General features: G+C 49.7%; 1 protein-coding gene across 12 annotated transcripts in view; it reads right to left on the bottom strand.

Moving 5' to 3' along the window:
- The window catches only part of TESMIN (testis expressed metallothionein like protein), a 178,666-nt gene that overhangs the window by 72,793 nt on the left and 84,869 nt on the right, over nucleotides 1-21,004 (bottom strand). For 7 of the 12 annotated variants that reach the window (XM_077115461.1, XM_077115467.1, XM_077115473.1 and 4 more), the window contains one exon: nucleotides 11,440-12,021. In XM_077115461.1, coding sequence (XP_076971576.1) covers nucleotides 11,455-12,021 — 567 coding nt within the window. In that variant the 3' untranslated portion in view covers nucleotides 11,440-11,454. Of the gene's footprint in view, nucleotides 1-4,991; nucleotides 5,084-10,026; nucleotides 10,098-10,251; nucleotides 10,639-11,439; nucleotides 12,022-21,004 lie in introns of those variants that run through there. The other 5 variants (XM_077115470.1, XM_077115471.1, XM_077115472.1 and 2 more) reach the window with 5 other exon arrangements.

Raw genomic sequence — 21,004 nt, 5'->3', positions numbered from 1 at the left:
AAAGGACAGAAATAACGTAATAAGTCAAATTGAATTTGGCAAACTGGAGTCTGTACGTTTCTCAAGAGTAATTGAAGTGCTGACGGGACTCAGATCAGGGGAGAGGGAATGGAAGGGCCTGTGAAGTGAGCGTGTGCAGGGGCCGGGCACACAGGGCCCAGGACATGGGCTGGGGCTGGGGGCAGCAAGCAGGCGGGTGAGGTTTGGGTGTGGGGGGTACGGGACATGGGGCGGAGGGGGGCCTGGGGGAGACTCCCCCCCCAGTCCTGTGTCCCCACCCTCAGGTGGGGCCTTGGTCAGGCACCCCTGCTGAAGAGGCTGACATCCTTGGCTTAGGAGGGGTCTGTCACACCCCCAGGTGGGGGGAGGTGGCCGTGACCCAGGGAGAGTCACATCTGGAGTCCCCCAGGCAGATATAGTGCACATGGTCTCATGCATAAGCACATTCTCACACATGCATGCACACCAGCACACACTTTCCCAGCACAGGCGCACTCACTTACACACTTGCATGCTCATACATGTGTACATTCACACAGATATGCACACTTACACCATCACACACTCACATAGAGGGGTGCACACTCACACATACACCCAGGGCCGCATGCTCACACACCCACACACACAGGGCTGCTTGCACACTCATTCACACACATGTACACACACTCACATGCATACCCTGCACAGCAGACAGCAGGGTTGGTGAGGAGAAGTGGGGGACTGGGTGCCTCTGGGGAGCAGGGGAGAAGGGGTGACAGGCTCAGGAGATGGCAACTGGGGGGGATTCGGGAGCAGAAGGCACAGGCTGGACCCCTGGGAGATCCTAAGTGCGTGCTGGGTGACAGGTGCATAGGGTAGGGCTTTGGAGACCCCTTCTCCGGTTTGGGGGTCCCCAGTCTCCTGACTGGGGGGGCGGGGGGACCTGCACAGACATCCATGCGCCGAGGCTCCCGCAGCCTGGGCGCTGCTCCAGGTCTGTGTGCTGGCGGGTGCTCAGGAAAGCCGGTGGGCATCGAGGTGGGTGATTCCGGAAGGCCTCCTGTCTGTGGCCACCCCTCCCTCCCTGGCCGTGTGTCTCCAGGGACGTGGGCATCGCTGCCCGGCTCAGGGTCCGGCAGTGGGTGTGCGGGAGGTCGGGCAGCAGCACAGAAGCCACGTGGCTGGTCCGAGTCGGGGCTTGAGGCCAGGCCTGAGGAACCCCAAGGCCTGGGCTCCTGACTCCTGCCCATTTAGGTCAGGCCTCCTCAAGCAGAAGCCATCAGGGAGGGGAGGGGAGCAGGATGAGGGGGGGGGGCGGGGGGCAGGGGGAGCCTCGGCCTGACCCCTCGGGGAACGTGGAGAGTGGCAGCAGGGCTGGGGCTTGGGGCCGTGTGAGGAGAGCTGCAAGCTCACGGCCATCTTGGGGTTGGGCCGGTCCTGGGGGCGCTTCAGTAATGGGTGCAGCTGTGGGCTGTTGGCATTTGGTGCAGCTGGGGGTGGGCGCCCCGGCACGGAAGGGGCCTCTTGTGGCCTGCGCTCCTGGCCTGGGGGCTGCAGACAAGCTCCTGGCCAGCCCGATGGGTGCACTCTGACTGCAAAGGGAAGGGATGCAGGAGAGGGCCTGGGCTTGGGGTGCATGCCTGCCCATGTTCGGGTCTGCCCACCTCACGCTTTCTTGAGCTCCCCCAACTCGCTCTGCTCCTCAAATTTGGAAAGAGAGAGATTCTGGGAAAATGGACCTTACCAACCTGGTGACTCACCACCCCCCAAAAACCAGGATGTAGACACCTGTGAACCACCCCACAATTCCCGATTCGGGCCCATCTCTGTCACGGAGCCAAGCAAGGGGTACGAAGCTGAGACATGCAAATCGAAACGACAATATTCACTTAGAACCTTCCATCACAACGACCCAGAAATGAGGCTGAAGGAGTTGGGATAATGCCTTGGAAAGGTCACGACGCCCTGATGAGTCTCTCGACAGGCACGAATTTATTAAATAATCAGAAAGCATTTTCAACATTAAGCCGTGATTTATGCCACTCCACGGTCTGTGGCTTTTCGCCTGTGTTTCCAATTTTATCGGTAACGCAATAGAATTGGAGGCTGGGTCTTGAATTTTGTAAAAAATGATTTTTCCAAATGACTGTTGCTGGCACTTGTGAGCGATCACATTACTTTGCGGCCTTTTTCTCCCTGCCACCGGTCATTTTGGGCAGCATGAAATGCTGGAATGAAAAGTTGAGGAGGGTCCTGAATCCCACCCTCCACTGGTCTGATTTCCTACTGGGGGTGAGGGGCTGAGCCTCCAGGTGGGATCCCCTGCAAATGGGAAGATGGGGATGCCTTCAAGGAGCATCAGGAGAGTCAAGAAGCAGACTGCTTCGGGAACTCAGCTACCCAGTTCAGGGGTCTTAAAAATGTTCATGGGCTCCTACCAGTCACTCCAGCATTAGGAACTTTTACAGAAGGAATCGGGGGTGGGGGGGGTGGGAGTGGGAGGTTATCACAGGCGGGGTGATGCTGGGAATACTGAAAAATGATGAAAGAATGAAAAAATCATTTTCTCCGAACAAGCAAGCTATGGGAATTCATTTTTCTACCCGTTGTACTTAGTATTTATTGCATATATGCATACGACGATGAGCATATAGCCAGAATATGCTTCTCTCCATTGCTTAAGAGAAAGGCATTAGATACAAATGATAAGCTGGGGAGGAGCAGGTGAAATCTATATTCATAGGCAAAAGCCTTCTGCCAAGGGGCCAGGGGAGACACAGGGAGTCCCCAGGCAGCTGAGCTGAAGACCCCCTTCCCAGGGGCGTGCTCCCCACTGCATGGAGCTCAGGGGTCTGGTCTGGACACCTGACAAAAGATGACTCCATGCAGATCAAGGAAAGTTAGTTCCCCTAGAGGCCCCTCTCCACGGACTGCACCCCAATGCTCCATTCCCCAGCCAGGAGCCCCAAGCCCCAAGCCGCCTTAGACCAGGCTGCCCCCCGAAAGGTCATCCAAGACCTGGCTAGGCAGGCTTAGCAAGAGGCTGGCAGCCCTGCCTCTCCCCACCACTTGCACTCACTTGGTCAAATGTAAAGTTTCGGCAAAAAACTACAAATTGGCAGCATGTCTGCACAACAGGACGAGGCATTTTCCGCATTAGAAGAATGAATCAACACACATACACGCTTCCTCTGGGACTAAGAAAGCAGTCCCCCACCCTGTGAAAGGCCCCCCCAATCCAGCGAGCTCCTGACTCACCCGTGTGCCCTGCCCCGGGCCCCACACTTCCCACCCGTGTTTCCTCCCGTGGCTCCTCCCGCAGGGCCTCGCCTCGGTGGGCCACGGAAGGCTTGGGTTCAGAAAGGAGGCATCGGGAGAAAGCTCCCATGGTGGACCCTCTTGTGCCCGTGGGGAGCTGGGAAAAGGGCAAGCAGGCCAAGAGAGCCACCCAAAGGAGCCGAATTATTTTACTGCAAACACACAGCAAAGGGGGCCGCCCTCTAGCAGGCCTGGCAAATGAACAGACAGAGCCGGCCAGACTTTCAGACTTCCAAGATCCGTCTGTAGCTTTCATCTTTCTCCAAGCTCAACCGTTCGTGTTTGGAACTGCTGGCCCGGGTCGGTTCCCGAAGGCTCTGCTTCCCAAAGCCGTTGCCCCCTGGCCCCTCCTGGCCCCACTGTGCCTGCCTAGAGGCGATGCAGTCGGTACTGAACTTTCCTTTCTGGATGTCTTCTTCTTTTCGGGGAGAACGTATCTTTATGACAGTATACTACTTTTAGGGACAGGGAAATTTTAAAAAGAATTTTAAATATCTTCTCAGCACGCCATCGTGCAAACTCATTTTCGTGGCTGAAGTATTTTCAAAGGGAAAAATAAATGCTATTTTCTTTCTTCCTTTGCCACAGTTATGGAGTTTTCAGTAAGACCAAATTATGTTGGGGTTACTTTGAGACTGCCTTAGTGACGGAAACTCATCACACCATTCTTACACAGCGTCCTTTCATTTCACAAAATTGAAATAGCAAAATGGGCATAAATATCCCAAATTACATTAATCTAACGACATTTGATGACAATAAGCGGCAAGGCACAAAGTTGGCTGCTCTGATTGTGCCTGCCTGAGGGAGCTACGGGGCAGACAAGGGCTGCTGGGCCTCATGGGCTCTGCCCGGCGACTTCGAGGACCCTCCCCGAGCGCTCCCATGGCCCTGGCTGAAATTCGGGGTCACTGCTGCTGTTAATTATCCCTCACGCGCATTCGGTTCTGGGCTGTGTTGCAGAGACGCGAAATAAATGCTTTTGTGTTGGAGAAGAGAAAACACCCCCTTCGAGGTACCTGTAGGCAGAAGGTCTGTTTGGGCGGGGAATTCTTGTCCCTTGGCCCTCGTCCGGGGATACCGGGCCTCTGAGCTCTGGGGAGACAGCCACAGCCCCCGCCCCCGGTGTCCATGCTTCACCCACATTTTCCTCCTGAGCTAGTCTGCTCCCTGAGGCACCCACTTCTTCCCTTGTGAAAGTTCCCTTCAGAACCAACTTTACATTTCCCTTGGCTTCACCTCGCTCTGCACAAAAAGGCCACATGGGGCAGGGACCAGCCAGGAGGGAGGGCCGGCCTGGGACCCTTGCCCACCCACCCCCTGCATCCCGAGCTGATGTCCCTTCCCAAGCAGAGCTGCCTTGCCTGGCCTGCCTGGCTGCATCCTCAGGACGGGCTCCCACCTCCCTGGGCCTTGTTCTCCCCAGCGGAACCCAGGGCAATTAGGGTGGCTAGCTGGGTGAGCCTCATGGTGCATCCTAGAGACAAAGCTCAATCTCTCCCTCTGCAAGTGGGAGCAAAGGGGCCCCCTCAGCACCCCCGGGGATCCCCCTCTGAGATGCCTGGGAACCGGGAAGGGGAAGAGTGTACCCTGCACTGCAATTTAGCGGGGGGGGGGGGAGTGTGGGTAAGAGATGCCCAGGGCCCCTCCTGGGAGTGAGTACAGGAGGGGGTGGGGTCAGGAAGGACGGCATTTGTCAGACCCCATCACGTTTGGCGAAACAAGGCCGGACTCTGGGATTGGACACGTGGCAGCTGCCTCCTTCGTGGCTCCTGGCTCTGCCCTGGACGAAAGGAGAGGTGGCCCCAGTTAGACCTCATGGCTCCAGGAGGACATGAGCGCTGCTCTCCCTTGAGTCAGGCCAGGGCCGGCCAGGCCGAGGGGCTCCTTTCGTCTCGGCTCACCAGCTCATGGGGCAGCAATGAGTCATGCCACCCTGCCTCTCGGTGGTGCAGGGTGCTGGGGAGACCCCCTGGTCTGCATACTCTGCCCCTCTCAGGGACCCCCTTGCTGGACTTCCCCTTGGGGCAAGAGGACCCAGCATCTGGGGACCACTCTTCATATACCCCTGCCCACAAGGCTGCAGAATGTTCTAGAATCCAGATGCTGCTCTCGTTCCTTTGAGGGCCAATAGATTGATGGGTGGAAGGCAGGGAAAACTGACACCCCCAAGGGCAGCTGGAGGGAGGGATTCCCTGGTTCTCTCCACCTAATTTCTCTACCCATCTTCACTACCCCCATCATAAAGCGCCTCTGGCTGCCCAGTGGTCATCTGACATTTCTGCCTGCCCTTTCTTCCAGAAACAGCATCTGCAGATGATTGACCCCACCCCCATCCTCAGATCCAGGGTTGGGCTCTGGACACAGGTGTGCCCAATCAGCGTTTTCTGTTTCTCTGGCCATAGTGATTGGTTTAGTGATGGGGATATGACGTCACATCTGCACTGTTGGGAGAGAGCAGCTCTGCCTTGGCTGGGCCTGGAGCTGCAGGCCTGGAGCTCAGGGTATGCCTCTCCCACCATAAGGGGGTTCCACCTGCTGGTGAAGCCCCTGTAGGAGTAAGCAGAGTTGGGAGAGGGAGAGAGAGGGTCTAGATCTTGCTGACATTGTTTGAGCCCCTGGATCCAGCCTTGCCTGAACTCCCATCAAGCCTGGGCTGTTCAGTTCCTGGAGCCAATGCATTTCTGATGGTGCTCACACTGTTTGTGTTTCTGTTACAATCAGGAGAGGCTGCATTTAAGTGTCTCCCCAAGTCATGTCCTTGTTCATGGCCCAGTTTCACCCCTTGTTGCTATGCCTGGGTGACCTACAGCCCATTCGAATCTCAAGCCTGTGCTCAGTTGTCCTTTAGCAGACAAGCCACCGTATCAAGTAGCTTTCCATGTGAGTTGGTATCCCCTCCCCACCTGGCTGGCAAGTACCCTGAGGGCAGCACCTGACTTGAAGCTGATCAGGACAAGTCTACTGATCACATGTGGTCAGCTCCAGCCTCAGGAGCACAGGTAGGTCTCTAACTGAAGGGTCCTCAGGCATAGGTGGCTCTTTTAATTGATTGGCAGGAAAACTCCACATGCTGCCGAAGTGCACCCTGGTCATTTCCCCAATGGCCCCCAGCCCCTTTTGCCCACTCCAAGTGCCCCAATACAAGCCTGAACCGTGGTGAGTGTCCCCAGGGGCTTCCATCACCTTCTGGTAAGCATATACTCATGTGGAACCATTCACTGTCCCATGTGTACGTCTGCCCAGGGAGGGCTGGGGGCCCCTTAGGGGCTTGTGGTTGGGACAAGGAGGCCACGGTGGCCTGAGGACACGTTGGTGAGTGTGGCACAGGGGAGGTGACCAGAGGAGCCACTCAGACATTAGTGGAGTCTGTCATGGTCAGTGGACACATAGGGCCTCCTCCATCTCTGGTTTGGTGGCACTGACCTAAGCTCTGGAATGGGGAGGTAGAGTGAGCCCCAAGCTGAAGGCTTTTGAAGCTGAACAGGTCATCAGCAGTTCTGTGGCTGGGTGAAAATGGCTCGTTTCAGCCAGGAGCTGGAGTTACTGAAACAAAGAGGTCATTTCCGGTGGCAGGGCCACTCTTACCCTGCCAGGGGCTCAGCCAGGCCTGCAGCAGAGAGCCCAGGGGCACCAGCCCGAGGGGCATGGAGTTAATAACAAGCCTGGGCCACCTCCCCCTGCCCTCACACTGGCTGTCCTACCTGCTCGGGACCAAGGGACACGTCCCCCCCGCCTTGTCCATGTGGTCTCTCAGCACTGCCCGGGACCTCAGAGCCCAAGGAGGGAGGAGGTGTCACTGAATGCATGTTTCATGACAGCCTGACCACCAAGTCCCTTGCTCACACGTGGATATCTGCAGCTTGGGAGCTGGTACATAGATGGGTGGACACACAGACAGTTTTGTGGGCGAGTCCGAGCCACAGGAAGGACTCAGGATGCTTCTGGGGAGTGGCATGTGGCCATGTGGCCATGTGGGCCCCTGGGCAGCAGTGTCTTCCCCATCCTTTTCCAACTCTGCAGGCCCTGATCTTGGGTGGGGGGTGGACTTCGGGCAACGGGGACAGGGAACCTGTACAATGAACAGAGAGGGAACCTGCTGAGACACGAAGATTGCTTACTCTGTTTCAATTTTTTGTTATCCAAGAACCAACCGACAAAACAAAAGGAAAACGCCACCAAAACCAGAACAGACAAAACCTGAACAATAAGAGGACTCACGAAGGTCATGAGGCATCTGTGAGTATGGAGAATCAAAACCCACACCCTCTAAGCAGCAACCGGAATGGAAAAGTTAATGAGAAAACCCCATTTATAACAACAAAAAAGGTAATATAATTGGAATAAATACAGCAAGAAATGTGTAGAAACTGCACCAAGAAAACCTGAGGCACCTTGTGTGGCAACGTGGAAAGTCATGCCTGATTGGGGCAGGGGCACCTCATGATGTCAGCTGTCCCCAGGTGAATTTCTTCACATAACATAAATAAATTCATAACTAAAAACACCAAAGAAAGCTTTTTCTGGAACAAGATAAGTTTACCTATAATTTCACCTGGAAAAATAAACAACCACAGTCCAGGGTAGCCAGGAAAGCTCCAAAAAGACCAGCACTGAGGCTGAGTGGAGTTTGGGCTCCACCCAACCAACGGTTATGTAATTGTTAAAGATCTCCGACTGCACACTGTAACACAACCGGTGGATTTGGATACGACGGCCTTAGATGTTGGGGGGAAAGTCCTTGCCTTTTAGAACTATACAGTGCAGTGTTTATTAATAAAATGGCATGATGTCTGGAGTTTTCTCCAAGTTAATCCAATGAGGGTTGAAAGAGAAGGAGAAGCAGGGGGAAGAAGTGAAACAAGATGGCCAGGAGTTGTCAATTATAGAAATTGTGTGGGGGGACATAGGGGTCCATTAAACAGTATTCTCTTTTTGTGGACAGCAGAACTGGCCCCCCAGCTGTCCATGCCCTGAACCGTGGAAACTCTGAGCATGGGACCTGATGAGGCAAAAGGGGCACTGCTGGCGGGGTAAAGGGAAGGGTCTTGAGAGGGAGACAGCTCCTGGGTTCTGTGTGTGGGCCTTAAACGTTATCACTAGAGTCCTCGAGAGAAGGTGACAGGAGGGCCAGGATCTGTAGCAGGAGATGCAATGATGGAAGCAAGAGGCTTGAGCAAAACGAGGAGGGGGCCACGAGCTGAGGGAGGTGGGGATACCCTAGGAGCATAAAGAGACCAGAAGTCGGGTCCTCCCCTGGAGCCTCCAGGAGCTCAGCTGCTGACCGCTGGATTTTAGAGCAGGGAGCTCCACAACTGAGAGAAAAAAATCTGTGTTGTTTGAAGCCGCTACATTTGTGATATTTTGATGCAGCAGCAGAAGGAAACAAATATGCTACTTTTTATCCTGTTTGAAACTGTCCATAATAACAAAGATTAAAGAACATATTACAAAGCCTCAATAACTAACACAGTGTGTTTACTGGCATACAAATAATCAGATAAAGCAATGGAATAGAAAAGTGCAGAAATAAACCCAAATGCCCTCTAGAAGCGAGCATGGCATAGGTGGTCACAGTTCAGTGGGGTAAAACTGACTCTGAGAAATGGCAGATATAATGTGTTAGGTTGTAAAAGCAAAGCCACAAAAGTTGTTTAGAAGAAAATGTGAAAATATCCCTTCAAAGATTGGGGTGGGAAAGATCTTTCTAACAGATCCACAATCTAGAAGCCATAAAACAAAAGACTGAGAATTTCCTATCACACTGAAAAAAAGAGTCAAACCTCTGCCTACCAAAACAAACAGGCAAGACTCCAAGGGCCAAGCTGAGACACAAATGATATACTGAGAATAAACACTTACAACTCATAACATACAGCCCAGGGTAATCTTCCTAATATCTAAGGAAATTCTTGAAAATTGAGGGGGTAATACACCAACATTGCAATAGAGAGAAACAAAAACCCGGCAAAGGACAGGAATGGAAGCTTCACAATGACAGAAAAGCAGATGGGCTTTGCACCCAAGAAAAGATGCCCGTGGTCACTCACAATAAAGAAATGCACATCAAAACCATCCTGGGCTGCCATATCTCCTCTATCAGAAAGCAGTTTCATGACATCCCATTGCAGGAGACCAGCACCCCAACATATGGCCAGGGAGCAAGAAAATGGTCCAACCTGACAGCGGACAATTTGGTCAAATCTCTAAAAATGCCTAGTGCAATTTCCCTTTGAAACATTCCACATCCGGGAATTTCCCTAAAATGTGTGCTCAAGTACAAGGTTATCTGGGCAGCATCATCTTTGTAGGAAACTTTCAGGAACAAGAGAAATGCCAAGACCACGATCCGGGCAGGTGAGCCAAGGCTCCTGGTGGAACGGAATACTTTGCAGCTGAGAAATGGACTTGCTGACGTCGATGTGTCAACACAGAAAATCGCCAGGTCGGGTGGATGAGCGAACAAGGGCACGCAAGGGACTGCTGATAATATGCCCCCTTTGTTTAAGGAAAAGGAGAGAACAAGAATCTATAATCCTCTTTGTGCATTGTGCATTACAAAAAAGAAAAATCAAGTCTCAATAATTGCAGCAACCATAAGGCTGGGGCCAAAGCAGGACTATGGGCAGGGATGGGAGGGAGGCTTCTCAGTAAATACTTTTTAGATCAGTTTTGATTTTTAAATGTCGTATCCATCCAAAAAGTCATTTTCTTTCATTAAAAAACACCAGCCACGGCGGCTCAGCAGGCAGAGTTCTTGCTCGCCAGGCTGGAGACCTGGGTTCGATTCCTGCTGCCTGCCCATGCAAAAAAAAAAAAGAGAGAGAGATTTAACCCATCAATACCTGAAAATTTCCTATTTTGTCCCTTTTTGTCACTGAAAAGAATTTAAAAATTAAAGGAGGGAAAAAACCCCTCAAAGACCAAAATGTGATTTTATTTTCTAAATGTACACAGAATGATAAAATGTGGCTGGGGGTGGGGGCAGGAAGGATACTTTCAATTGACCTGAAAACAAGCTATTCTCATGACCTGACACCACCACCCTCTGAGCTGAACTTGGCAAGAAAGTGCGCTATGAGCATAAAATAGCATGTTTACAGAACAAGGGAAAACTGAGCTCTGGAAAAAGTTTGGCTCCAGTGTGTGGACAAATTTCGGGCTGACCAGAGGGATGGAAAGATGGGGAGGGCCGGACAATGGAGAGCCTCGAATGATGCCATGAAATCTTTGAATTTGATTCTTTGGAGGATAATGGACTTGCCGAGTTCCTAGCGGGACAGAGCTATGGTTGGATCTGTGTCTTGGAAGCTCTAGGTGTCTGTCACAGAGCCGGGCCTGGACAAAGAGGGGCAGACAAGACTAAGGTTGGTGCATTAAAACTTGGCACAATGACACAACAAGCAAACTCACCACCCTCCCCCTGTCTATGTGGGACATGACTCCCAGGGGTGTGGACCTTCCTGGCAACGTGGGACAGAGATCCTAGAATGAGCTGAGACTCAGCATCAAAGGACTGAGAAAAACCCTAGAATGAGCTGAGAATTAACATCAAGGGATTGAGAGAACCTTCTCGACCAAAGGGGGAAGAGTGAAATGAGACTAAGTGTCAATGGCTGAGAGATTCCAAACAGAGTCGAGAGGTTATCCTGGAGGTTATTCTTACGCATTAAGTAGATATCACCTTGTTATTCAAGATGTAATGGAGAGGCTGGAGGGAACTGCCTGAAAATGTGGAGCTGTGTTCCAGTAGCCATATTTCTTGAAGATGGTTGAATAATGATATAGCTTTCACAATGTGACTGTGTGATTGTGGAAACCTTGTGTCTGATGCTCCTTTTGTCTACCTTACAACAGACGAGTAAAACATATGGAATGAATATAAATAACAGGGAGAACAAATATTAAAATAAATTTCGATTGAAATGCTAGTGATAAATGAAAGGGAGGGGTAAGGGGTATGGTATGTATGAATTTTTTTCTGTTGTCTTTTATTTCTTTTCCTGAATTGATGCAAATGTTCTAAGAAATGATCATGATGATGAATATGCAACTATGTGATGATATTGTGAATTACTGATTATATATGTAGAACGGGATGATCAAAAGTTAAGAATGTTTGCATTTGTTATATTTTTTTAAAAAATTTAAAAATTAATAAAAAATAAGTAAATAAAACTCAGCACACGTTCTCTGACATTTCGTCCACTGAGAGCTGAGATCTGCTCCTCCAATGCCTTGGACCTGGCCTGAGCCAGAACTGCCCTGATGGCCCATAGCAGAAGAGAGGTGGCACCGGGTCCAGGTGCAGACCCAGCCCGTGTGCCCTGCTGCTTGACAAGCCCAAGCGGCCACGTGGTAAGGCTGCAGCCAGCACCCACTCACCCTCCCCATTAGTCTGCGTTCTGGAAAGGAGAGCCTGGCCTTACTTTCCCAGCTGCTAAGACAAACCGCACGTGATGGGATGGCATAACAAGAGGAATTTATTGGCTCACCGTCTTGGAGGGGAGGAGGCTTGCTTCCTTCTGGCCAGCCTTGGGGTTCCTTGGCTTCCCCAACATGTGGCGATGGCCCCTCCTTTCTCTTCTGGGTTCCACCGACGTCCAGCTTTTGCTCCTCCCCAGGGCTTCTCTCATAAAGCCTCCAGCAAGCAGTCGGGCCCAATCTCATTCGATTGGGTCTCATCTTAACCAAAAGGACATCTTCAAATAGTCCCATTTCCTGCGGGGCATAGCACAGGAGCGGATTAAGAGTGCAAACATGTTTTCTTCCAGGGTGCAGAGTCCCACCCCCCACGGTCCTCCAGCTCCGGTTGAACCCACCCCAGCTGATGCCACATGGAGCAGAGACATGCTATCCCTGCCAATCCTGCCCATATTGCAAAATTGTGAGCACACAAAGGACTGTTGTTGTTTTAAACCAGTAAGTTTTAGGGCACTTGATTATCTGGCAATCAATACCCAAAATGCTGGGTGTGGGACGGCTGGAAAGAAGAACTTCAGCTGGACAAAGTGGAGCTGGGGCCAGGGGATGTCTCAGGGAGGTTTGACAGCTGTTCCCACATGCTGTTTCCTGCTAAAATGACAGCACCCCCTCCCTGCCTCCACCCCTGCAGCAGACACTCTGCAGTTTCCCCAGGCCATGCGGCCAGGCTCAGGGGCCCAGCTGTTGGGCCGGGGACCGCTGGCTGGGCAGCTTGCATAACAGATGTGCTCACGGGAAAAAGATGGCCCTGGCGACAGTAATTGGCAATGTCCTTCCTTTGGAAAGTCAGCCTGACTCTTCAAATAGAATAACAGAGTTTGAGAATTTAATTTTTTCCCCAGCGTCACCATCTATTCCATTGTCAATGCATCACGGGGGGAAAACAACTCAGCACTGAGGATGTGTCGGCCCGATTTTCTCTTAATTAGCGTCCTTGGCCACTTCTCTATCAGATCTTTGTCTTCTTTTTTTAAAACAAAAATTGAGAGTGCGCAGTCTTTCCCTTTATCCTCAGAGCAGAGCTTGATCCCCAGGAACTGTGCTGAGGAAGCGAGGGAGCAGTTCCTCTCCACGATGGAGAAGCAGGGGTTCCAGCACCTTCCACGTAACCTCACAAGAGCGACAGCACAGGACACCCGGTCAAATTTGAGTTTCAGATAAATAATAAACATTTCTCGGTATAATATGTCCCAAATGTTGCGGGGGTTATACTTATATTAAAAATATCATTCATTGTTTTTCTGAAATTCCAGTTTAACAGTGTGGCCTGTACTTTTGTTTGCTAAGGTATGCCTGGCTCAGTAAGGGGGGTATTTGGGTGAACGCCCTACTATCCAGCAGGAGGGACTCAGAGAAGGGGGCTGTGCGGGCAGGAGAGGCCCGGGGGGTCCCTGCAGGAAGCATGAGTTTAGGTGGAGTCCAGGCCAGCGGATCCGGTTTCTCAAAGAGGTGACGGAAGCAGCTGCTGAAGACATGGCACGGGAGGGCATTCAGCCATCCCATTTTAGCGCTGGAATCCCAAGCCTCTGGGAAACCCTTCAGTCCTAGGCAGATGGGGATGTTTCCCTAGGTGGGAAGGAGATTTCAGGCCAGGAAATGGCTCTGGGGATGGCCTGAACTCCTCAGCCCTTTATCCCAACCCCACAGGACCAGGGCTAGCAGAAGGGAGTGGGGTGCTTGCATGGGGCGCCCAAACACTCAGTGGCCGAGACAAATAATAGCTCAATGCCAGATTCAAAAATCAAAGACAGTGGAAAAGGTCCACAACGAACAAAATGTCCAAATCAAGCAAGGATCAGTAACAGTACCCTACCCTACCAGCTCTACTGGAGCCTGAGGCTAAAGGAAAAGTCAGGCAAACCAACTCTGTCGCTAGGCACCATGTGAACTCATGGGATGGTTATTATTATTTAATCTTCATAGCAACCCGCTGAGACAGGTACTGTTATCATTCGTATTTTACAGCGAAGTGGCCTGCCCCAGGTCACCAGCAGGCGAGAAATGCAGCTGAGATTCAGACCCAAGTCTACTGATTCTAGGGACTGTGCTCCTAACCTCTGCATGTGCCTGGACGCGCTGCCAGTGCACACCTGTACGCACCTGTACACACTATATGCACCTGTACACACCTGTGTGCACCTGTACACACCTGTGTGCAACTGTATGCACCTGTACACACTATATGCACCTGTACATACCTATGTGCACCTGTACATACCTGTGTGCACCTGTTTGCACCTGTACACACTATAAGCACCTGTACACACTATATGCACCTGTACATACCTGTGTGCACCTGCACACATCTGTGTGCACCTGTATGCACTCTGAGACCTGCCTGACCTCCAGACCCTTCTTGGGGAGGGTGGAGACTCCTGACCTGCTGGGCCTGAAGCTCAGTATGTGCCCGGCATTCACGCAGGGGGAGGCATCCTATTGCCAAGTGAAGAGCAGTACCTAGTTTGAGTAAAGACACTGGAGCAGAGACCACAAAGGAAAAGATTTGCAGATTTCACTACACAAAAAGATTTGCACGGCAAAAGATCGCCCAAATGAAGTTCAGTGATAAGATGCTCGAAGTTGGAGAAAATATTCATATCCCATTTCACCCACTAGAAGTCAATATGCCTAACATGTAAGGATCTGCTGCAAATCAATAAGGAAAACACAAAGGGTGCAATGAAAAATGGGGAAGAGGCCCAGCATCACAAGAGGCAACAGCCAACTCTGTGGTACTCATGGTTGCATAAATGCATTTCAAGGCAACAGTGACACCATCCATTGTGCTCCTTGTCAGATTAGCAAAAATGTTTCCAGTTCCACAGGCACCCAGCCTGGATTTGGAGAAAAGGGCACTGGAATTCTGCAAGGGGGCTGCAAATTGGCCCAGCCTTTCTGAAAGGTTTTTGGTAGTTTCAAGCAAAAGTTAAAGTGTGCATATCCCTGGGCCAGCCCCTGCCTGTGGAAAGACACTGCCTGAGGATGTTTGTTACAGCATTCCAGAACACTGGGACAGGTATACATCATTTTATTGCACATCCCTTTTTTGAGCTTCACAGATATTGCACTTTTTAAAAATGGAAGGTTTGCTGCAACCCTGCATTGAGCAAGTCTTTTCGCACCATTTTTCCAATGGCAGGTGCTCACTTCATGTCTCTGTCACATTTAGGTATTTCTAGCAATATTTCAAGCTATGCATTATCATAATATCTGATATGGTGATCTATGATTTTGGTGTTTCTATTGTAATAGTTTTGGCAGTGCCACAAAACACACCTATATATGACAGTGTACTTAATTGATAAATGTGTGTGTTCTGACTGCTCTACCTACCAACTGTTCCTCCTCTTTTCAGGCCTCACTGAGATACAATTTTGAAGTTAGGCCAATTAATAACCCTACAATGACCTCTAAGTATTCAACTGAAAACAAGAGTTGCACATCTCTCACATTAGATCAAAAGCTAGAACTTATTAAGCTTGGTGAGGAAGGTATGTTGAAAGCTGAGACAGGCCAAAAGCAAGGTCTCTTGTGCCAAACAGTTAGCCAAATTGTGAATGCAAAGGAAAAGTTCTGAAAGGAAATTAAAACTACTTCACTGAACACACAAATGTAAGAAGGAGGAAACAGCCACATTGGTGGAATGGGGAAAGTTTGAGTTGTCTGGATAGAAGATCAAACATCCACAACATTCCCTTAAGCCAAAGCCTAATTCAGTACAAGGTCCATACTCTCTTCAATTTTATGAAGGCTGAGAGAGGTGAGGAAGTTGCAGAAGAAAAGTTCGAAGCTAGCAGAGGTTGGCTCATGAGGATTAAAGAAAGAAGTCATCGTCATAACACAAAAGTGCAAGGTGAAGCAGCAAGAGCTGATACAGAAGCTGCAGCAAGTTATCCATAAGATAATTGATGAAAGTGGCTAAACTAAATAACAGATTGTCAGTGTTGATGAAACAGCCTTAGATTGGAAGAAGATGCCATCTTGGATGTTCATAGCTCGAGAGAAGAAGTCAGTGCCTGACTTCAAAGCTTCGAAGGGAAAGAATGACTCTTTTGTTAGTGGCTAATGCAGCTGGTAACTTTAAGTTGCAGCCAATGCTCATTTACCATTCCAGAAATCCTAGGGCCCTTAAGAATTATGCTACATCTACCCTGCTTATGCTCTACAAATAGAAATACAAAGCCTGTATGACAGCCCATCATTTCACCACATGGTTTATTGAATATTTTAAGCTCAGGAAAAAAGATTCCGCTATGTGATGATATTGTGAGCCATGCGTAGAATGTATAGAACGTTTGTATGTCAAGATTGTTTGCATTTTTGCTTGCTAACGTTTACAATAAAAATATTAACAAAAAAAACTTGGGATAAGGAGTGACTTCTTATGGATGAGCAAAGAAAGTGGTTTCTTGAGATGGAATCTACTCCTGGTGAAGATGCTGTAACCGTCATTGAAATAAATGCAAAGGATTTAGAATATTACAGTAAGTTCTTTTTTGTTGAAAGACGTTCTACTATGGATAAAATGCTATCAAAAAGCATCACATGGGGTGGTGCAATGGTGGCTCAGTGGCAGAAATCTCGCCTGTGATGCCAGAGACCCGGGTTTGGTTCCCAGTGCCCACCCATGCCAAAGGAAAAAAAAATCATCACAAGTCAGAGAGAAATCTTCTGTGAAAGGAAAAGTCAACTGATATTGCAAGCTTCACCGTTGTCTTATTTTAAGAAATTGCCACAGCTACCTCATCAGCAGCCATCCGCATCGAGGCAGGACCCTCCACCAGCAAAAAAAAGATGATGACTGGCTGAAGGTTCCGATGATGGTTTGCAGTTTTTAGCAATAGAGCATTTTTAAATTAAGGGATATATATTGTTTGTTTGTTCAGGCATAATGCTATAGCACACATACTAGACTACAGCATAGTGTAAACATAGCTTTTATATGCACTGGGAATCACACAATTGTGTGAGCCACTTAATTGCACTTATTTACTTCGTTGTCACGGTCTAGAACAGAACCACATATTCCTGAAGTATGTCTGAAGACGGTCGTGAACTGGAGAATGTCACGAAGCTGGGTTATGTGCACCCCATACTGGCGGCACTGCCTGGCATGTAGAGACAGTCCCCACCTGGAAAGATGTGTGAGCTATGCTGTTCAATGAAAGAGGCAAGAAAACAAGCACAGCAAAATTCCATTTTGCTTTAAAAAGAATTGCATAAATACAGTAAAAAAAGAAATATCTGGAAGAAAACACACCTGTTTGCAGAGATTACTTCTAGAAGCATGGGTGGCAGAACTTGCATTTCTTACATATGTATGTGTATGTGTGTGTGTGTACATATATATATATACATACATATTTTTATTAGAGAATTTGTAGGTTTACAGAAAAATCCTGCAGAAAATAGAGTTCCTCTATCCCCACTTCATTAGTAAGAACCTGCATTAGTGCAGTACCTTTGTTATAGCTGATGAAAGAATAGCATTATAATTGTACTATTAACTATAGTCCATAGTTTGTGCTCTACAGTCCAATGTTTTGTAAAATTTTTATTCTTGGGACATACACACAACCTAAAACTTTCCCGCTAAGCACCTTCAAGTGCATAATTCAGTGCCATCAATTACATCCACACTGTTGTGCCGCCATCAGCACCACCCAGAATGGGTCCTGTGCACAGCTGCCCCGTAAGCTGGGGACAGCCAGGCCGACGCTACGGTCACCTGGCAGGCAGGGGGCTGGCGCTCGGGCTCTATGGCGGCGGGGTCAGTATGTCTCGTCTGGATTCGCAGTGACACGCAGCAGATTGCAGGGGGCGCCCCACAAGCAGTGAGAGGAGAAAGCAGGCACAAAAGAGGAACACGGGTGATCCCATTTGTACAAAATGGAGAACAGGCAAAATGAATCACTTCTACTGGAAGTCACATGGGGGTTCCCCTTGGGTGCAGGGGGCAGGTAGTGACCAGAAGGGGCTTGAGGGGATGTCTAGAGAACTGGGCACGTCACACCTTGAGGGGGCCTGGTGACACAGGTACATTCATGAAAATCCCGCCAGCTGAACCCTTATTTTTGCACCCTTCTGAATGTGGATTAGACTCCGATAAAACGTTTTTAAGAATGCTCATGGTTCTCCAAGTCCCTTGGGGTACTTTGGGGCCATGGGAAGCAAGCAGCACTCACACCCTAGGTGGAAAGCTCGTACTTCTGACCCACATCCCATCTGCCAGCTGGGTCCCCACATCCCAGGGGAGGAGTTCATGGGTGGGGGGCCAGCTGGTCAGGAAGCAGGTGTGGAGGGGCAGCTGCTGGGACCTACAGCTGAGTCACCAGCTCTGTCCCCATTCCGTGCAGGAACCAGTCCTGGGCCCAGGCCATTAGCTGCCTCTCCCTCCTCCCATCTGAGCCACCCAGAAATCACCCAACTGAGTGAGTCACCCCAGGGTGCTCCCAGCAGGGGGCTGGGGTGGAGGACAGCAGGAGGGAGCAGAGAAGGGGAAGGCACCTGGTGTGAGGGGCTGGGATGGAGGACAGCAGGAGGGGGCAGAGAGGGGGTAAAGGCACTGGGTGTGAGGGCTGGGGAGGGAGGACTGTGGGGACAAGGGATGACTTCCTGGCACACTGCCTGGGGCAGGGGAGGGGCAGGTTGGGAGTGGGGTAGGCAGGGCAAAAGAGCATCTGGGGGTGAGGTGGAGGTTTAGGGGGCAGAAGGACGCCCAGGCGTGTTAAGGTGAGCTCAAGCCAGGGACCCCAGGACTGGTAAGGTCATCAAGCAGGACCGTGGAGAGTAACGCCCTTGTCCCCTCCTTACTCTAGAATGTTCTGGGAGGGGTGAGCTTATACAGCCGGTGCATCCAGATGGATGAAGTTCTTGCAGAGTTGAGTGTGCAATGAGGATCCCAGTGGCCCCCCACGGTGCCTGCAGAGACCGTCAGCTGATCAAAAGGTGATGCTAAGTTCTTCTAAAATATGCAGCTCTCCACCTTCTTCCTGTGCCCCCACTTCCAGTCCCATCTCACAGCTTTTCTGAGAGGGTGCCGTGTCCCAGGAATTCTGTAGGGCATATTCATATCATCTGTCCCAGGCCAGGCGAGTGGGCACGGCATGCGGGTCCCTTCCAGGAAGCCTGCCACCGCCCCAGCCCACTACCACGAGCAGCACAAGTGGCCTGAACCAGATGAAAGTACTGCATTGAACCCCAATGAAATGTGTCCCGACCCCAACCCCCCTCAGCGGATCCCCAAAATGCCAGAGCCTTTCCCACACCACCTTACAGGAGGTGAAACCTGGCAGCGGCTGGGGGGAGAGGTTGAAGTGGAAAGAGACAGGTCTTGACTGATTATGGTTAGTTTATTTTTGCAAATTTGCAACCAGGAAAGCCCGTTGGTTGAGAGCCCTGGCTGAGGCAGCACCGGCTAAATGTCCACACCAACACCCCTCTTCCCCTCCTACTTAGCCCCAGAATATCCCGATTTCAGTTGAGCGCCTCACAGTCCATAACAAAAGACCCCATTTCCCAGCCTCCGTCCTAGTTGGATGTGACTCTGGCCACAAGATTTAGACAGAAGCATGATGATGGAGCTTCCAAAAGTCTGTTTAAGGTTGATGCAATTGTGTAGGGCCCCTTTTTGGTTCTTTACTCTTCCTCTTTCCTGCTGCCTGGAATGTGGGTATGAGGGCTGGAGCTGAGTAACCATTTTGGGCCACAAGGTGATGGCTCCAGATAGCAAATACCAAGATGGAGGGAGCCTTGTTCGCTGATAGCTGTGGACCTCTCATCCCACCCCTGGGCTGCTGAGCTCCAGGCTTCTTCTCAGCAGAGAAATAAGCCAATCTTATTTGGGGTTTCTTTATTATAGGCAGTTAAAAATCCCTCTTAACTCAGTGATATGAACTGACATTAGTGAATAAACTTGGAGAATTTCATTGGTAACAGAGATCATCAAGAGATAGAAATAGGGTAAGATATTGGGTAATTGAAGCTGAAGGGATACAGATTGTGCAACAGGACTGATTGTAAAAACTCAGAAATGGATAGCACAATACTACCTAACTGTAATACAATTATGCTAAAACACTGAATGAAGCTGAATGTGAGAATGATAGAGGGAGGAGGGCTGGGGGCACAAATGAAATCAGAAAGAAAGACAATAAAGACTGAGATGGTATAATCTAGGAATGCCTAGAGTGTATATGGTAGTGACTAAATGTACAAATTTTAAAAATTGTTTTTGCATGAGGAAGAACATAGGAATGTCATTACTGCAGGGTGTTGAAAATTGATAGTAATTAATATTTTAAATTTTAACTTATGTATGAGACTAAAACAAAAATGTTTATTTGGTACAAAATTTATATTTTGACTAGGGCATTTCCTAATATAACTTATGTAGACAGCGTAATTTAACACCATAAGTACATGGAACCTTGAGTAGGGCATGAGATTTTGTTGCTTTGTCCAGAGTGATGCCCCAATAAATCCCAGAGTGATTTGAACAGTGAATAAAAAAGTATTTGCAGAGTCTCCTTCGGGGAATGGTGAGAAAGGGGGAAAATTTAACTTCCCCAAGTTGAATTCTTGATATTCTCACAAGCAGTGCGGACAACCAAAGCTATAGGTTGAGCCTCCAGTCTTGGGATTTGTTCATATGAAATTTAATGTTGCAAAGGATAGACTGAGCCTACTTAAAATTAGGCCTAAGACTCACCCCCAAGAGAACCTCTTTTGTTGCTCAGATGTGGCCTCTCTCTCCAGCCAACACAACAAGCAAACTCACCACCCTTCCCCTGTCTACGTGGGACATGACTCCCAGGAGTGTGGACTTTCCTGGCAATGTGGGACAGAAATCCTGGAATGAGCTGAGACTCAGCATCAAGGGATTGAGAAAAACCCTAGAATGAGCTGAGACTTAGCATCAAGGGACTGAGAAAACCTTCTTGACCAAAAGAGGGAAGAGCAAAATGAGACAAAGTGTCAGTGGCTGAGAGATTCCAAACAGAATCCAGTGATGATCCTGGAGGTTATTTTTACGCATTAAGTAGATATCACTTTGTTATTCAAGATGTAATGGAGAGGCTGGAGGGGACCGCCTGAAAATGTAGAGCTGTGTTCCAGTAGCCATGTTTCTAGGTGATGATTGTATAATGATATAGCTTTCACGATGTGACTGTGTGATTGTGAAAAACTTGTGTCTGATGCTCCTTTTATCTACCTTGTC

Source organism: Tamandua tetradactyla, chromosome 9 (assembly GCF_023851605.1).
Source record: "Tamandua tetradactyla isolate mTamTet1 chromosome 9, mTamTet1.pri, whole genome shotgun sequence".
NCBI lineage: Eukaryota > Metazoa > Chordata > Mammalia > Pilosa > Myrmecophagidae > Tamandua > Tamandua tetradactyla.
The sequence above is the reverse complement of the archived record's forward strand: the minus strand, read 5'-3'. Positions and strand labels throughout refer to the sequence as shown.